This window comes from Pseudopipra pipra, chromosome 3 (assembly GCF_036250125.1).
Source record: "Pseudopipra pipra isolate bDixPip1 chromosome 3, bDixPip1.hap1, whole genome shotgun sequence".
Lineage (NCBI taxonomy): Eukaryota > Metazoa > Chordata > Aves > Passeriformes > Pipridae > Pseudopipra > Pseudopipra pipra.
This window is the reverse complement of record NC_087551.1, coordinates 41539797-41558682: the sequence shown is the minus strand read 5'-3', so window position 1 is coordinate 41558682 and position 18886 is coordinate 41539797. Positions and strand designations below refer to the sequence as shown.

The following is an 18886-nucleotide window of genomic DNA, read 5'->3' as shown; positions in this document are numbered from 1 at the left end:
TGCCTCAGAGCTTTAGAAAAAGCAAAGCACATGGTTGAACAGCTTTTACTAACTCCCTGTCCATATTAATTCAGGTTTCATCCAGGGCTTTTTCCAAGTTACTGAATTAGCTTCAGTAGTTAGTGTGCAGCATTGTCAAAGAAAAGGTGACAGAGGATTTTACTGCTTATTCAGGGAAAAGCTTGCCCACCTCCCCTCCTTCCCTCCAGGCTCTTTGTCTTCCATTCATTTTATTCTTAGCATAGCAAAAATCATCAGAGGACAAGGCTGGGCCTTCTAAAAACATTAACTATTGCCCTTGCTTAAAAAGGAAGTGTGATGAAAGTTCACAGCCTCTGTAGCTTGTTAATAATTGTGTGTTTTGTTAGGATTTGGGTTTTTTTCTGTATGCCTTTTTCTTACGCTGCATTGTTCTGATGCTGGTCCATCATGCCTGTAAAGCTAGAGTCCAACACAGCTGAAATTCATTCCTGTCACAGTCTTGTGATCTAACCCCAGCCAGCCACCAAGCCCCACACAGCCGCTTGCTCACTTCCTCACCAATAGGACTGAGGAGACAATTGGAAGGGTAAAAGTGAGAAAACTCGTGGGTTGAGATAAGACAGTTTAATAGGGAAAGTAAAAGCTGCTCATGCAAGCAGAGCAAAATAAGGAGTTACGGGCAGGTGTTCAGTAGTGTAAGAGCATAGGGTCTGGTGAGAGGCAGTCTAAAAACCAGGCACTGAGTGAGAAATTGATGAAAAATATCCACTTACACAGCAGACTGTTTCCAGTAATTTCATGAGACGTTTCCCAGTCTTACTGAGAAAAATTACTGTAAACTTTTCAAAGTGCTTCTCTTTGCCCTTCAGCATCACCTGTGCCTTGCCCAGCTCTGCCCTGCTGTTGGCTCTTCTGTGAGCTGATTTCATGCAAACCTCAACCTGTCTTAGCAGTGAAGATATGACTGTGTGAGGAGAGGGAGGGATACACAAAACTGTTTGTCACTTCTGAGTCCATGATATTAAGCTTCTACTCTCTTACCAGGTCCTCTTGGTGGCTGCTTGTAGGTGAATATGTGTAGTGAGAAAAAGCTGCTCCCTTCTGAACTTGGCAAGATCCAAACTTAATTTGTGCATTTCTCAGAGGCTTTGTCATCTCTCTTGAGCAGGATTGCCATCAACAGTAGTAATGGGTGTAGAGCAATCAAGGGAGATGAGGATGGGTGCCTGACAATCACCTGCTTGCTCCTAAATTCTTCTATCCTGTCTTTGGAAGATACTTTGCACAAAGCCCTGGCTGGCCAATTAGATAGAAACATCATGATAATTAAATAAGTAGAAAATAAATAAAGTATTGCCATCTGCATAGCATGAGTATGAAGATGAAGGATGTAGCTATCTTGCATGTAGCTGGGGCAGTCTTTCCTACTAGCATTTGGAAGCTCTCATTACTTAATGTACTTACTGCTGGGAGTGTACAGTGGTAGTCTGGGTAGATACACAGGGCTCAGCAATTTTAAATATACTGTCTGCAGCCATGCAGGATTCATTATAGCTAACAGAGTCCAGCCAGGGAAGCTCTGTAGACCTTGCCTTTCCTTCCTTGCTCTTTTTGATCCAGAACAGGATTTGGCTCCTGAACTTAGATGACTCTGCATGACTACAGCAGAGGTGCCCTTGGATGTTTCAGAGGAACTCTGTAAGCATGTGGCTATTGTCATCAGTATTTGGCCAACACACTCATTTTTCCAGGTGTGTCTTCCTGGTTACAAAAGTTGAATTTCAAGGTGCATTCCCACATGATGACAATATATCATCTCTCCCAATTGTATCTCTCTAGAAAGGGCAATTCTTTGCCCTGTTGTTTTTAATTGTTATGTATGCTTAATTCCTGTTTGATCAGTAGTACAAAGAGTGATTCACATTCCGAATTCACTGGACACTTAAAGTCTAAATCTCTCATCATCTCAGAGAGAGAAAAATATATTATAAACTGTTGAATTTTATATCAGAAAGCAGAGGTGAATAAAAATGATAGGGGAATTGTAAATTCCTTCGATGTGCTTCCTAACACTTGTGGCCAGAGACTGTAATAAGCAATAAGAGATCAGGCTCATTATTCTAATTGCTTTGCGATAACGCGTTCTTCTCTTGGTATGAATGGCCTTTGCTGCTATTGCAGGAGTGCGCATTTGTGGCAGCTGAGAATGTGGCCTCGCTGCAAATGTTGTGCTTTCTTCCTGTGGCATGCTTTTGGAAACAAATGTATTTTCTTGGATTGGAACTGGTTGCGACTTTGAAAGCCATTGAATTACTTCAGTTTCAGTGGAATTCACTACAAGTTGAATCCTTTGTGGAGTTCAAGCTTAAGAAAGTATTGAGGTTTGTGTAGCAGCTCAGCTGAACTGAGCTAAGATAAATATGTAGATCCTGAGATGTATGTTTTCCAAAATTGTGGCCTAATTCATGCCTCTCCTTTAAATCTGATTTGGGATCAAGTATTAAATAATGCAGAAAAAATATCTCATTTCATGTATTCCCATCCAGACAAAATTAGTGACGATGTGAGGCTTTTCTGTTATTGCAGGAGCCAAAGGCAAGCAGGATGCAGACTGAGTTATCAGAGTTAGTACCAAATTTGAATGTGTTTTATCAGATTATGAACGAGGTGGAGGACAAACTAGGATTGAGAAACTGGCTTTATGTGGACTTCTTAATAAGAAGAATTCCTGGGTAACTTTCTCCTCATCTGTCAAAGTTAAGTTTTTTACTCTTAGAATAGATTATTTATCATAAATGTTTCAGTGGAGATAGGGGCAGAGGACCATTCCTTTTTTTAAAGAGAAATAAATAGCCCTGAATGCAGGTAGTAAATTTTTATACTATAGATTAGGTAGTGTAGGAAAATAAACTGCACGGTAAATACAGGGACAAAATTGAATAGTAAATTCTCACTACAAGATGCCTCCCTTCTTCCCTTGTAAATTACTGAATTTCCTGCATCTGACACGTTGGTCCCATTCTTGCATCCACCCTATGTTAAGAATCAAAGTGAAAACCATCAGCTTCAGCAGTCTATCATTTTGTGTTTCCAGTGGAGATAATTTAAGTATAACACAATGACATTGAATATTGTTAGAAAGATGACAGGCCATGATTAAAGTTCTGTTCCAGGTAAAATAAATGGCTTGAGGATTGAAGAGAAAACAACAAAAATATTGTTCGGTATTGTGTGGTATCTTGTTTTTTTAATAACACTAATCAAATGGCCATTGTTGGTTTTCACTAGAAAAATTGTTCTTCCTCTTTGTTTTGAACAGGCCTTTCAGGAAAGAAAAAGCAGACATAAAATATGTACATTTCACTTAAAATACAAGGTGGTAGTTCTGTCCTTAAGATGCTGTATCAGGATTTTTTTAGGGGCAAGAGAAATAATTCTTAAAGGGCTTTTTTTAGATTTCAGTTCAGATGCTAATCTTTCAGTATGCTGGATACAGTAGGTAATGTTTTATTGAGTGGAAAAATTGTGGACAATGAGTGTAGCTGATAAGCTTAATTTTTAAAAAAAACATTTGCCAGAAAATACTGTCAGATATTTATGTTTTTCTGTTTACTGGGGTCACTGTGAGGGGCCATGTATTTTTACATTAATATATTTTTTATTTGTTGTTATTAGCATCTTTCTATGAAAAATTCTGAATGTCTTAAGGGGAAAGAATTTTTTAAGTATTATGAAGGCAGTTCAAATTCACAAAATCACACAATATACTGAGTTGGAAGGGTTAATAGCTTTTGCAAGGTCTAAGAAAATTCCTTAGGAACCCTAGAATCCATCATAATAGAACGTGTTTACCCTTTTTTTCTTAATTATACAATTTATAGAATTGGTGGTGTAACCTCATTATGCATATGTGTAAAATGTCTTTAAAGACACTACCTGGAGCTACCACAGGGACTAAAATGGCAGTGTTAGCTGCTGGGCAACAGCATAGAAAGGGGGAGAAAATGGAGGCAGTGAAGAAAAGGCTTAAGTTTTCAACTGAAAGGAGCGTAAAGACCTGTAAGGGTTGTCTCTGTGGCCAGACCTGTAGAAATACACCTTTCCTGGAGTGAAAGTCCAGATATGGGCAAGGAGAGATGTGATAGAAGCGGGGTCTGTGCAGCAGGCAGCAGTAGTCTGAAGGAGACTGTGCAGTGTTTGAGTGGCTGAGTTTCAGCATGGCATTTTTCCTTCCAGCATACATGTCGTTGCACTTCAGTTCCATTCTCTAAGTGTTATTTATACTAGGCCGAGTGACCATAGTGTTAAATATCTCAGATGACCAGATGTCTGAATGTATTTGGGGTTCTCCTCTAGGACTTGTCTGAAATTTGGCAGATGTGAGCAAGGAGATAACTGAAGCATTGCTCTTCTTCTTGCTCACAAAGCCAACAAGTGAGAGCTCCTAATCCCAACATAACTTAAAAGATTGTGGTGGATGTTCTGTAGCAATACTGTAGAGGTTGGATCACAAAACAAAGGCACAGGATACCTGGCTCCAGGTACTCTGTCTACTGCACCTCTAGATGTACCCTGTGCTGCTATATCCCTGAGGAGATGTGGATGGCATAACCACTACACTGAGGGCTGGTTTTGGGGCTCAGCTCATCTTTTTCCTCAAATTTGCCCCTTCCTGCACATTTGCCTCTGATCCTGGGGTGCTGTAGAAAGCAGAGCCACTGCTATCACCCATTCTTTCAGCTGTATGAAAGTAGTGTCCACACCTCTTTGCTGCACTATCATGTCCTGTCTGAGTGCACTGGACGTCTTTTGAATAGGACTGTTGTGCAGAGAACTTGTCTGTAGCTATAAAGTATAGATATTAGAAAAGTCAGCCCAGAGCAAAGTTTTCAGGTGTTGAAGACATACAAGTCTAGAAGCTAGACGGGGATTGTGAGGATTGATCTTCAGTGATTCTGGTTCAGAATATTCTCTAGTAGGTGAAACATCACATTTAAAGAGGGTTAGCCACTTGTTGTTTCCTAGATATTATTGTATGTTTTACAAGGGAGAAGGCAAGGTCAGAGAAGCAAATTGCTTGTGCCAGAGAAAAGTACTGCAAGCTTCAAACTTTTCCTGGGAGTTTTAGCTAGTCTTCAAGGTAGATGATAGAGTGGGTTGTCATCTGACAGGGGAATATGTGGAGTATCCTTCTGGGAGCAAGTCTTGTTTTCTCATGGAGAAGTGCGACAATAGTGCTAAGCAGCAAACAAGAGTTATCAGTGAGCTTTGAAATAAGGGAGTAGGAAGAATGTCTCCCTCACTGGGGGACAGTCACATGATTGGAACCATATGTAATCAATTCATGAGATTTTCAGCTCCTGAGGAAAATGGAGAGGAAAGACACAATGCAAGGAATTGAATTGTGAAATTGAGGTTATATTGAAGGTGTTTATAGGATTAGGGAGACTTGCAAGAAGGAAAAAAAAAAAGGGTTGATTTCAGATATTTAGGAAAGGTGATTTTCTAGTGTGCAGGCCAAGGGAAAAAAGTGTTTTGCTGTTTGGACAGAGTCCAGGTTTTCTTTATCCTTTTTCCTACACCTTCTTTCTTCTCTTTTTTTAAGTTTATCAGCTGAGAGCTGTGATCTGGTGGGCCCTAGCTGTAGCTTTGCCCTTATCAGTGCACACCATTGCACACCAGTCAGGTGGGGAAAACCAGGTTATGTGCCTCCTTCCCCTTAGAGCCTCATGTGAATCACACATACACACATTGTAGTCCTTGTTTTGTTCCACAGATTGGCTGTAGACATCTTAAAATATAACAGCCAAGGTGAAGGGGCAAGAACTGATCAGGCTGGAAACCTTTTTTTTTCTTTTTTTAATGAAGGAGAGAAGCAAAGCATATTCCTGAAGTAGTAAATACTTGTTAAATGTAAGAAGGGTTATTAATGCATGACTGTGCATTAATATGATAAACCAAATAAAACGGTAGGTTTCTGCTAACAGTAAAGCAATATGGTTACCTTCTTTCCTCTAAATATTATTACTGGATACTTTCTTTTGCTTGCCTTTCTTATTCACTGCATGGCTGTTGCCTTAAGAAAGGCAACAAAGACACAACTAAATGTTCAGTAAGAAGACCTCATTCCTTCCCTGTGGTGCAAAATATAAACAGAAGCGAGTGACCAAAATATAGAGAAACTTTCCCTAGTATGTACAATAGTTCAATAAAGAATGGGGATATAGAACAAAGTCTTTTGATTCACATTGTGATTTTCTCCAAGCCTCAAAACTTTCCAGTCATTTTAATTGCCATAATGAAAATCCTTGTTCTTTTGCCGGACTATTTTTGTTGCATTTTGTTTACTTTTTTTTTGTCAGAGAAAACTGCCTTTAGGGTCAGTGAATGTAGAGTTAATATATGTGCCAAGTACTGGGAAAAGGTAAGTACATGGTTTCCTGAATCCACATCTTATTGTGGCTCACCTGTTAGAAGGAGGTTGTCTAGGGTATCTCTTCTTAGTGGTGGGTAATCTCACCTCTTAAGTTAGTTTTTGATTATGCAGTTTCTAAACAGATGTCTTACTATGTATTTTAGCTTCAGTTTCATTCTCTTGGCTTTCAACGTGTGCATTCTTAAAATAAGCAACATCATCTTATCAACACAGTTGACCTCAGAGTGTTATAAACCACTTTTAACAATTCATTCACTAAGGGACATTCCTGAAAACTGTAGGTGATGAGATTGATTTATGAGTAGTGACATCTTCCTATGTCAATTGCAATTTGCTTTTGAGGATGTTTTGGGAGAATTTCTTTTGTTTTGGTTTGGCCTTTTTTTTTAATAGGGTTTAATATAAAATCTTTTGACTATTTTTACATGGGCATGTTTTCATTTAGACTATAATGTTCAAGAACTGAATGTGCCTTTTGTATATATGCAGAGCCCTCAATAGAAAAGTCATGTTCTTGTAGTTGCAATTAGCACTATAAATAGCTTTAGAATAATGCTGTGCTGAGAGCCGTAGAGAGAGCCCCCACTGACATCTCCCAGAATCTTGTGAAAAGACAAAGGAGCAATGTTCTTTGGACTTCAAGAGAGAGAGAATCCTTGCTGGATATGTCTCTAGACATGAATTTCACCCAACATCATAAGTAGATTGAAGATATCCTCTAGTTTCCTTTTACCCTCTGATCTCTTATGGCTCTTCCTAGAAAACTACTTGGAACTTGGTAAAGGCATGTGCAATTACAATGTCAATTGCCACTTTATGAAGAGAACTCAAGGACAAATCTCTCTGTTCCATATTCATTTCCTCTTGTCCATAAACAGCTCTGTTTCTCTGACAGCTCTTTCATCATCATCAACTTGACTTAATACAGAATTCTTTCTGCTGTGTACTTTTGTGTTGCTGTGGATGTCTCAGCCATTCTTCAAGTCAGCTTAGGCCTGCTCTTGTAGATTCTTTCTGCATAGTATCCTTGAGATAAGACCTGTCACAGCTATCCATACAGCTAAAAAATTACTCATGTTGAGTCTTGCATCTCACTTAGTTCGACATCCATTTCCCTGGCCGTGACTTGACAAAAGCAGTCTTGCCCCTTGCTCTGCTCTCATTCATTCAAAGTCAGCACTACTGTCTTTTGTTCATTTCACTTTGTTTTTCTCCATTGACTCCCTCTGTTCTGTCCCGTCAAGTCTAACTACTAGCCTCCAATATCAGGGCTGCTCACAATCTCACAATCTTTTACCCCCTACTCAGTCTTTTTTTTTTTTTTTTTTTTTTTTAGTATCAAAAAACTGACTTTCATCTGCAGATGTTAAACAACATTGGTGTCAATTACTTTCCCATGGTGTTCTTCTACTAGCATCTGTTGTCTTTCTTACATGAGTCCTTTATGGAGGGATGGAGATCTTGTATATCTAATGACATGTTTCATTGGCCTCCTCCAAATCCTTAAAATGCAATACCACTGTGATACTTAAGTGTGCTTGACACCAATCAGAATAATCAGTTACTTGTGTAACTAATTAAACTGTTGTAATGTAAATAACATGCCATGTTCACTGTGTTCCTTTGAACATCCTTATCTGTATCCTAGCTGTTGTTGCTTGTTTGAAACTTAAGGGTTGTCTTAAGAAGCAGGTGTATAAAACCTAGAGGTTGATATATCATAAAATATTTGTAAGTAAAGGAATAATATGAAATCTGATCCAGACTTGATCCATCATTTTGAAAAGTTGCATACCTGAAAAATCTCGCTATATTCAGTGCAGCCGCAATGGAGGCTTCATGGAGACTACAAATGCACTTTTAGTGTGGATTGAATATGAATAAACCAAACTCTGGAATTCAATAGTTTAGCTTTACACCTGATGTAAAAGCTAAAGTTTTTTCATGCTGGGGTCAGCATAATTTTTAATAATCGTTTGATATGTGTCTGTGTCAGCTATTTGCAGCTTTCAAGTAATTTTCATTTAAAAAGTGTGTTTGAAAAATGCTTCACGGCACTGAATTCCAAAATACAGACTAAAAGCTTAGGTAGGTTGGGCTTAGATATGTTCGGAGTATCCGAGTGTATGTGCATTCACTGATTTTAATTGAAAAGTTCAGCATAACATCTTAGCTCAAGATAAATCGGAGTTTTACAGATACCATGGTAAAACAAAGAAGGCCTTCAAATAAAAGCCATCTGTTAGCCTTGTGTTCAGTAATTGCTGAGTACTAAAATGTGTGTAAAACTTAGGCAGTCAAAACCATGTTGACCGATGAGCTGAGTCATGGCTGAATAATAGCCTAGGCACCATTATGCGCTGTACTTTTACATATGCTGTTCATCTTCTCCACTCTGAATATGGCATACATCACCATCTCTGCCTCATTTTGTCAACAGTGCTTTTCATTAAATTAAATAGCCAAAACAAGCTATCTATTGGAAATTGTGATTTAGGTCTCTAGAGTATTTTTTTAGCCTTTAATAATAAGCCATATAAAGCTGCAAACAAACATTTTCAAAAAGCAAGTAAATGGGCTTATGTATGTCTGCAGGGAAATGTTTTGATTGTGTAACCATGATGATGTGACTGACAAGAAGAGAAACAGTGGGAGTTATTTTATTTTTCTGTCCTGCTAAGTGAAATGCTACCTGGATGGAACACAGACGTGTAATCCAGTGAAGAATTTTTCCCTTTCTAATTAGTGATATTCTGAACTCCTTGGGGGAGACTATTTGTGGACCCCATGCTGCATTATGCCTTCAATAAACTTATATGCTGACTCTAAGCACAGATCAAATAGCTCAGCTTCTGAAGCCTAATTTTGCTCTCATTATCTGTATATTGCTGTATGATTTTTACAGCTTGGCATCGTGTAAATTTGTGGAGTTCAAAATGTACCTTTGTTAGATTATTGAATTCATTGAGAGCAGTGCAGCTCCTTTATCCTTCCTTTTGGATAAAAGATAAGCCGGTATTTAATTTAGTCAGAAAAGTTAAAATCAAATGGTTATTTTTCTTCTTTTAGTCACTTACAATTGCTCACAATTATATATATATAGTAAATTATATAATTTGAAAAAGAATGGTGAAAAAAATATTATTAGAAATGTTATTAGATATTAGCATTTCTATCTGTCTGGCAGTGCGTATTGCCATGGGAATTACTGCTTCTGAGTCCCATCCTGGGCTCTGCCACTGATCTGCTGTGTTTTAGTAGGCAACCTAATCTTTTGATTCCTTAGAGACAATATGTATTAAATGGAGAAGTGACCACATCACTTACAAACAGTGTGATGTTAGTATTCATTGTCTTGTTCTGAAAAACTATCTATGCATAGAATTCCCATTTACTTCAGGTGAATATAACTCTTGGACAAATCTCAGGAGCAGTATTTGTAATGTACACGGACATGTCTGAGAGATGATACTGGATTAAAAGTATATCTGGTAGCATGAAGGAAACTCAGGTTATGATCCCGAGACCCCTGGACCTGTGTCCTGAACAGGAGAAAGTCACACGTAACAGTTGGAAACAACATCTTAGCACAAAGGTAGTTTTATGTCATTGGCTTTGTAATAAGGCAATAATTTTACTGCTTTTCAGTTTGATATAGCATTTGTTATCCCTGTGGGGGTATTTGAGGCACCATTGGTTTCTTTTTCGTTGTTTTTATTTTTCTGTCTAATAATAAGCAGTTAGCCCAAATGTTACTTGAAATAGCAACTATTTTCCCTGAACTGCAGTTTTATTTTCTTTTGGCTTTTATTTCAGCTGTGGGAGCCAGCTGCTCCAAAGAGTGTGGGAAGCTGACTTGGAGGCATGTCAGCTGTTCCTCCAAGGGTTTCAGCTGAAAGAAACCAGTTGCTGCGTTTTTGAGGAAGAAGAAAACCAACTGGAGGAGATGGAGATGACTGCTGATGGCCCACCTGACTCTGAAAAAAGAAAAGAAGGTCACTTTCTGAAGGGCACAGAGTGGGTTACTGTTTCCTGCCACAAACACAGTGAGCTGAAAGAGGTATCTGAAATAGTTTACAGCTGCATTTCAAGCAATACTCATGGTTTTCCTTTTGAGAGAAAGAGTTGAATTTTGGTGACGGGTCAGCAGGGCAGGTTAAGTATGAACTTAACATCTGGCCTCCTATCTGGGACATGAATAAAATAGCTTATTAGCTTCTCAGAAGCCCTTCAACCCTTTTTCCTTTTACCATCAGTCTTTTTAAAATGTGGAAATTATTCAGGCTATAAATACAGAATGTACATCAGGATGTAAAGGACAAACTATTAAGTGTTTAACTCAAATTATCAGATATTCCTCATCTCACTGACAAGTTTCACTCTGAGTTGGTTCTGCTCACTTGCTAGCCTGGATCTGGAGGAGAGAGTAAATTTTTTTTCACTCCCTTAGTGAAATGGTCAAAGGCTTCCAAGCTTAGATGCTAATAGGCTTACAGCATCCAGCAAGTACAAAAAGGAGGAAAAAAAATCATGAAGCTTAAAAGGTTTGACAAATTTCTTTTAAGTTTTCATGTTCTGTTCTGATCTGGAATGCCATCCTGCTTGAAAAATGTACAACTATCTAATAGCCTTTTAACTGTACTGCCAAGGTAAACAAGCTGTTAAAAAAGCTTCATCACCCAACAGCACCACTGTGACAAAAAGACCTTCCAACAGGAGTCATTAGTTTTATTACCATGGAATTTAGTTGACAAAAATTTGAAGTGTTCCTAATTGCATTTGATGTTAAGAGCCATTGAACTATGCGTTGCTTTGAAATCTGATGCCTAATTTTGCATTCATACTGGCTGAGACTTAGAGGAAAGCAGATGCTTACCTTACTGTAAAATCTCTTGTAAGTAAAATTCTGACTTTATATCGGGCTTCAGTAGTTCTTGCAGTCTTTTCCCAAGGAAAATGGTTGCAATGGACTGACTCCACGTAGACAATGTTTTTATTAGAAATGGTCACCTGTGGCTTTGATTCTGTCTCTACCCCTCCGTTATCATGTTTCTGATGAGTCTACTGAAGTAATACGAGGAGTTCTGTTGGTTATGGAATATTGTGCTCCCCTTTCAAAAGTGCAGCTTAGAAGCTCTGGAGGGTTTGGGGTTTTGTGACTGTTTCTGTAGCACTCTTGAGATCTGTACTATAGATTATCACCTCTTTAACCCCTACAAGTCCAGATCGTTTCCCTGAAAATCAACCTTGCTATCCTAGAAGGACATCTGGGCAGCTGAAGTTAGGTGACCTCTGGTTCTGGAGAGAGGTGCAGGAGTCAAGGGACAGGTTCCCCATATCTTAAATGGAAGAGGAAAGTGTACGCTTGCATTAAACTCCTCCTTTTGAACTTGCTTTTCCATTATTTCCTCTATGCCTCCATCAGTCATAGAGGGAACTTAGGAAGACTACCCACTAACTTCAGCTCTTCATCTAGGTGCTTAAACTTCGTGGTATAAATGGCCCATCCTGGTATCCTGAATAAACTCCATTTTGAGAATGTGCCAAAATCCATTCAGAAGCTGATGTGTAAACATGAAAATGTCCTTCAGGGAAGGCCTTATGGAGGTACTCCTCCATCTGCCGCAGCATTCCTATGACTGATAAACTTGAAAGAAAAAAAAGAAGCAGTTTCGCTGGTATGAGACTGGTCATGTATTGTCCAACTTTTAAATGAAGTTGAGCAACAGAGCTCTGTTTTATCATGACTTACTCAAGCAGCTTTCTATTTCTTCAGTGCTACCTGCAGCTTTGACCATTGAGGCAAAGTTATGCATCAGTGATGACTGCAACCCATTGCAACCATAAACTCCCCCAACATAATGACCGTATTCTGGCTCTGGATTTAGGGTTGGGTTGCCTGCTTTTATACTTTTAGAAGCTGAGATTTTTTTTCTTTGTTGTGTGGTATGGAAGTATTGCCCAGAAAAGAATGCTTTAGGTTGATGTCAGTAGGGTCGACAGGCCCTAAACATTTAGAGAAGACCTGTAGCAGAATAACATCCCTAACATCTCTTAGTAGTTCATCACAAGGCAGAATATAAAAACAAACAAAAAACTCTGACACAAATCATGCTAACTTACAGTTTTGATTGTGTCGAAGTACAAAAGAGAATATGCCTTGATTTGTAAATGGACTTAGTTGAAAAACAAACTGCTTCTGAAACATTTAAGTGCTCTGTTATGTGGTGATGTATTATTTTATTTAAAAATTAATTTCGTATTTGTGGCCCCCCCCCAAAAATAGCGGTGTGGTGCTTAGTCTCTAAATATAGCCGTTTATATTATTTTTATGGAAAAACTTATCATTGTCCATTAGTAGAGAACCTTTTTATAGCCATTTATTAGCAAGTGAGAATACCTAATAGAGAAGCATGAATTTGTCAGAATACTTGGTTTGATATTATTTACCAAGCCTCTGGTGTTTCTGTGAGAGGAGTAGCTTGCTTTGGTTGCCATGTTTCTAGAAATTGTCATAGTTTAGGAATGACACTCCCCAGTTTAGTGCCCCTCCCCAACTGAGACTCCCCCAAACTAGAAGCTGTTCGCTAGCTCCTTTCCCCCCTAACCCCTCTCCCTTCCTGTTCCAGGGATGAGGTTGAGAATTGGAGGTCCAAAAAGGTGAAAATTACAGGTTGAGATAAGATAAGGAACAGTAACAGCAACAATATCAGTAACAAAAGATATAAGACAGAATACCAACTGGCTCTTCCCTACCACACTTAGCTTTCCCCACAGAGAGACTGAGTCCCTTACTCCAGCCCTGTGATGGTATTGAATGACCAATAATTAGGGTCTGGCCATGCTCTCTTCCTGGCTACTGTAAAAAAATTAACCCTGTCCTGGCCAAAACTAGGAGAAATGACTAATCTCTTCAACTGTGTCACAACCTCTGTTCCCCATTGGGGAATTTCTAGAGAGCACCGTTGGTCACCAAAGTAGAAGGAAAAAGTGATGTTCTTTGTATTTAGAGGTTACTGAATTACTTACTTCAAAACAGTATAGGAAAGGCTAATGATAGCATATGTACATATATGCCTTGGAGGGTACATTTCATTCCCAAGTGATTGATTTACTTTACAGTGAAATGCTATAAATGAAGCTCTCCAGTTATTTATTGTGTCATATCTAGCTAAACATTAGTGTTGGGTGGATATTGGTTTTGTTGATGTGTACTATAAGCAGTGTTCTTGCATGTAACTGTATCTTACTGTTTGTTTCATTAGAAAGCAAAAAACTAAGTAAGAAAAATAATTATAAGAAAAGCAAAATAGATGAATCGAAAGAGCCCTTTGCTAAGATCCTCAGATACTGCTTTGTAGAAGGACTGTGTATCATTTTTAATTAAATATCCCCACTAGATCACAAAATATTACATGTTCTGTTTTAAAAATATGTAACGTATAAATTCTTTGAAAGTTCAATATTTTACTGTCATGTGAGCACAGGTTTATTAACTGTCAACAGTTATTTTATAGTTTTCATAACTGTGTTTTCTAAGACTGCTGATTTTTTTTCCCAGCTTTTATGTGGTAGACTGGCATCCCAAAATAATTCCGTAAATTAAGTTTCCTTTACAACACTGACTGTTAACCAGGGAAGACAATCACATGCTTTTACAGCTCAGCTTGTTGAAGCATCATTACTAACGTCTTGGTCAGAACTAAATAAAGTGGGGCCAGCAAAAATCATCCTGTGAAACACTCTGAGTTACTTAAAAAATATGATGTATTTTTCTCAATTACAGCCAACTCATTAGACTATAGTATTAAAAAAAATACTGAGGCAAAGTTGCAGACAATATTACTACCCTCAGTCATGTGAAAGTCAGCTTGTCTAATTTATTTGATATAGATTATTGAATTTTCATATAAGAATATACTTTCCAGCTGGTAGCTATATTGATGAAATTAGGGTACCCTATCATTGCAGTTGTAGTTTGTCTTTTTGTGACTATTTGGGCTTGATTTTTCTCCCAGGTCTCTGAGGAATTTAAGATAGGTTCTAGTTTTCATCCTAGAAATGTTCCATACTTCTAAACTGACTGCAAATTATTTTGCCTGGGTGATATGTGAGTGAGGTGGAAATTGCTATGATCCTTACTACATAGTTAGATACATATCTGTGTGATTTCTAAAATATACAGTAGCACTTCATTTTTCTTCAGACAATGCCTGCTTATTCCACTCCTTATGATAACTTGCTTTATTTTTTGCTTGTTGATAACGTATGTGTAAGCAACAGCTTTTTATAACAGCGGAAACATCAATGATAACTAATGAACTGAGAGATGTGTGTGTGCTGGGACCTTCCTAACAGCGAGTAACTTGATGAACCTGGGTATGTGTGCACCTGCTGGCTTGAGTTCCTGACCTATCCTTTTTTCTTCTTCTTCTGCTCTCTGGCATGCTGTGCAGTGCAACCTCTTAATCACTATGAAGGAAAGAAACACCTACTAGATTTCAAGAAAATTGAGGTGATTAAAGTTACAAGGTAAAATCCAAAATTCAGTAGTTTTACCTTTTGTAAGTCAGCATTTTTGGTAGTTTCCCATGAGAATTCTTTGTAGATCACTTCTTCCTTTTTCATCATAAAAGAGTAGAGAACAGGGATAAGGGTAAGGGCTGCTGTCTTTTCTTCACCTCTGCATACTTAATTTTTGCCCCCTGGGATGACGTTTTGGGGTCTTTTGAAGATCATGCTGGTGTTGGGAAGATGTTCTATAATTGTAAAGCTTTCATGTAATTAACTTTTTAAAAGGTACTGAGTGTTCTAAGTGATACCAAATGAAAAATTATGAAAAAATAATAATATTTAGTGTGGTGTCTCTCATTAAAAAGAAGCTATCATAGGACATAATACAACATTTTTCAGAATTTAGTGATAGCAAGACCAAGAAAGCCTTTGTAAGCAAGCTGTAACTCATTACTGTGCATTGAGATAGCTTATGGTCCAGGAGGTAAATGGGCAATGTGTAAAGGACCAAGCCTTTCAAAAGCTAAATAAACTGTGCATTCATTTGAGTTTTAATTAAATGTTGTATTTGTGAAGCTTTGAAAAAATAATTTGGAAACTTTAAATTTAATCTGAGTTTTAAGTGTCAGCATTAAGCATTACTGAAAGTCAGCATTTCTGTGTTTTTTGTATTGATCCAAGCTGGAAAGGATTTCAGTAGCAACAGGCAGCTGGCTTGTACACAGTGGTCAGATCATCGCTGTGTAGTCACGTGCGTAGTTGTACAGCACAATGCCCCTCAGCTTCATCTGATTCTGTGGTGTAGAGAAAATGGTAACTCTTTAGCTAGGGGTTGTAGCATCACAGTAGGCTTAAAGCTTACATGTGTTTTGCGGTAAAAATATAATCTGAAAATTAATATTATGGGCAAAAGAAATCTAAGCAACCTTTTTTCAGATTGATTATTGAAAATAGTGTCCAGTAACAATGATGAATTTATGGCAGATTAATGATTTTGCACTTTTTTATATATTTATGTACCTACCTCTGATACCAAGTACTGCCCTACCAAAGCAATATGCTTATCTCAGTTTATGTAAAGATTATCAATACTGTAACATGTGATAAGTATTAATGATTTTCCAGTAAAGTTAACATCAAATTTCTTTGCTCCTCAGCCAATCAATGAAATGTTGGCTAATTCCTTACAGACTTCACAGATGAAACAAGTTTTGAAAGAGGAACTTACTATAGTTAGCACGTGTTACCAATAGAAAACATCAGTGGGGTCTCTCATTTCTCCTGAGCAAACTCATGTACAGGGTTTATGCAAAAAATACTTCTGTAGACTCTTGAACAGTATACAGATCTGATAGAAAAGTTTGTTTCAGTCTATAGTTAGTCCCTCCATTTTAGAGGCAGTATTCCCTGTGCATTTTAATTGAGAAGCCAAAGACAGGCTTTAATAAAATGTATTCAAATATAGTTTTTAAGATCAGGTGGCTGCCACTGCCCTATTGCAAGTGCAATTTAAATCTTTCATGCATGTGAAGCAAATTGATGCAGTTGTTCAGCTTATATAAATTTTATTGTGCTGTATGGTTTTTATAAGTTACATTGAAATTGTACTGTTTATATAGCATGTATCTACTATATACTTAATAATTTATCTCTAACAGGTTATGGAAGACATTTCATTTGGAGCAGAAGGTCATTTGTCTGAGGTAAGTGTTTCCTAGGCAAAATAAAGTGGTGGTATTGTACAGACTTCTCTTTGTCTCAATTAGAATTAATGACACTTGTTTTTATAGTTTTACTTTGGGGTAAAAATTGCTGAAGAGTGTGTGAGCACTTAGAAAAGCAACACAATCACAATGAGAGTGGGCCCATTCCTTTTTTTCTTTTTTTTTTCTCATTGAAAATAATGGCAAAGTTGCTGAGTGTTTCAGGGATTTTATAGTTAAATCCTGTGCTAATATTTTTAAAATATACCAGCAACAGCACGAATATGTTTGGGAAAAGTAGGACCAATAATATTTAGCCAGCCTTACTTGTAGCACTGTCTTGATGCTTAGGAATGGAATAAAGTCATGACGCGTAGCCTGTTTTCTTGTGTACCACTAAAAATACCTTTCAATTTACTTTTGGAGTATAAAAGCATACAGACTGTGGCAGAATACAGGGTAAGAGGAATTCCATCTGAATAAAAATACTGGATGTTTGCAATTTTACATTATTTTCATAAACAAAAATATGTCACATCCTAGTCCATGTATTTAAGAAGGCTGGGATAATTAAGTAACATAAGATGCATTTCCTGTGAGAAAAATCTGCTTATATACAAAACTCCATCTACCTACAAACTAAGAGTTTAGGTAATGTAAGTGTAAGGAGAGTTATACTGATCCTAAGAGCGGTACTGTTTTAGTCTTGTCCATTTGTACATCAGTATGCCTTGAATTGCAACTTACTTAAAAAGGAAATCTAGTATCCAAGTAACCCTCAGTTCACCTTCCATAATAGCATACATGCCACCTGTCAAGTACAAGTGACAAGTGCTCAGCCAAGCAAATATTAAATAAATAAATACTGCAGTTTAGGATAACTATTCAGATGAGGCATTTCTTTAGATTCCCACCAGTGAATCCAAAGACTGGATCGGCTGGAATGCTTTAGGAAAGATACAAGATATTGCAAGACCAAATTCAGATTGTTGACCTTGTGTTCAGGGAGAATGTGACATGAGAGCATGCCTAGGACAGACTGCTTGACTGTGTGTGAGGTCAGCATAAATAAAAACAGGAAGCCTTGAGAATGAAGGTGAACTTTGCAGAAAATGCAAATGACCTTTCTGATCAGCGAACTTTGCTATGAATTAAAGCAAAACTGTGCAGGTCCTTGTGTCCACAGATGACGTGAAATAGGGGAGAGGCAGTCCTGCGGGATAAAGGTAGCAAAAAGCCCTACTTCCATCAGGGCAAAATACTGAGGGCACCAGAGCTCACAGGGCTGCCTGTAGAAGTATTCTTTAAGAGCTTAATATCTTATAGTCCTCAGAAGTGGAGAAACTTTGCCCTTTTGAAGTTTTGAGGGGGGAAAATAGTGTATAAAGACAATAGAAAGCAATGATACAAATAAAGGAAATGGAAATATGCTAGAAAGCCAGGCTCTACCACACTGCCAGAGATGGATTGATGTTGACTTGTAGACAGCTCTATAAAAGCTCTGTGGAACTGTCAGCACCCTGTACCATGTCAAGGCTTTGCCTAAGTGTTCCTTTGATGCTCTGGTCCCCTAATCCTTTCTTGTCAGTCTCCCCACTGTCTGCAGGAGAGCACCCAGTTAGTCATTCCAGATTGTTTCATCTTAGTGACTCAGGAGCAGAGATGGGAGTGAATACAAGGAACAACCTATAAATGATACCCAGCTACGCTGACTCCTTTCACAGCAGGGTGTTGACACCGGAAAACAGTTTGGTGCTTTTGTTTCCTTTTCCAAGTCCTGACCCACTGTGAATTTTTATTGGTAAGTCAGTAAATAGCCTTATCCTCCCACAGCAGGAACTGGAATTGTCCCAGTTTAATTAAATAAGCCAGTGCAGTAGTGTGCTCTCATTTTAGAAAATCTGTAGTTGGGGAAGATCTTCAGTTTACTAGGGATGAGAATGGGAAGACTGCTGTCAGCCTACAGCAGAGTGCTGGAATGCAGCGAAAAACTCTATTCCTGCATAGATGCTTTTCCAAGGACACTCTTCCATAGCTGTAATGGAAGATAAAAGAAAGGGAACAATTGCCATCATTGGACATTGGCAATTCCGATGAGTCATTTAACACTACCATGTGTTGTTGTATCCCTGTGGTGGAGGGAAGGGGATCAGTGCAAGCAAAGGAAGTGTGGGAAAAGCGTGTGATTGGTGGGAAGGAGGCAGGCCACAGTTGCAAAACAGCTGTCTGGAAAGCTTTATGCCTGAATTGT

The 18886-nt window shown here is 38.1% G+C and overlaps 1 protein-coding gene across 2 annotated transcripts in view; it reads left to right on the top strand.

Annotated features, from left to right (window-relative positions):
* DISC1 (DISC1 scaffold protein) overlaps nt 1-18886 on the top strand; it is a 191330-nt gene that overhangs the window by 157347 nt on the left and 15097 nt on the right. For both annotated transcript variants that reach the window (XM_064648830.1, XM_064648831.1), the window contains exons 11-12: nt 10235-10478; nt 16591-16635. In XM_064648830.1, the coding sequence (XP_064504900.1) occupies nt 10235-10478; nt 16591-16635 (289 nt within the window). The remainder of the gene's footprint in view (nt 1-10234; nt 10479-16590; nt 16636-18886) is intronic.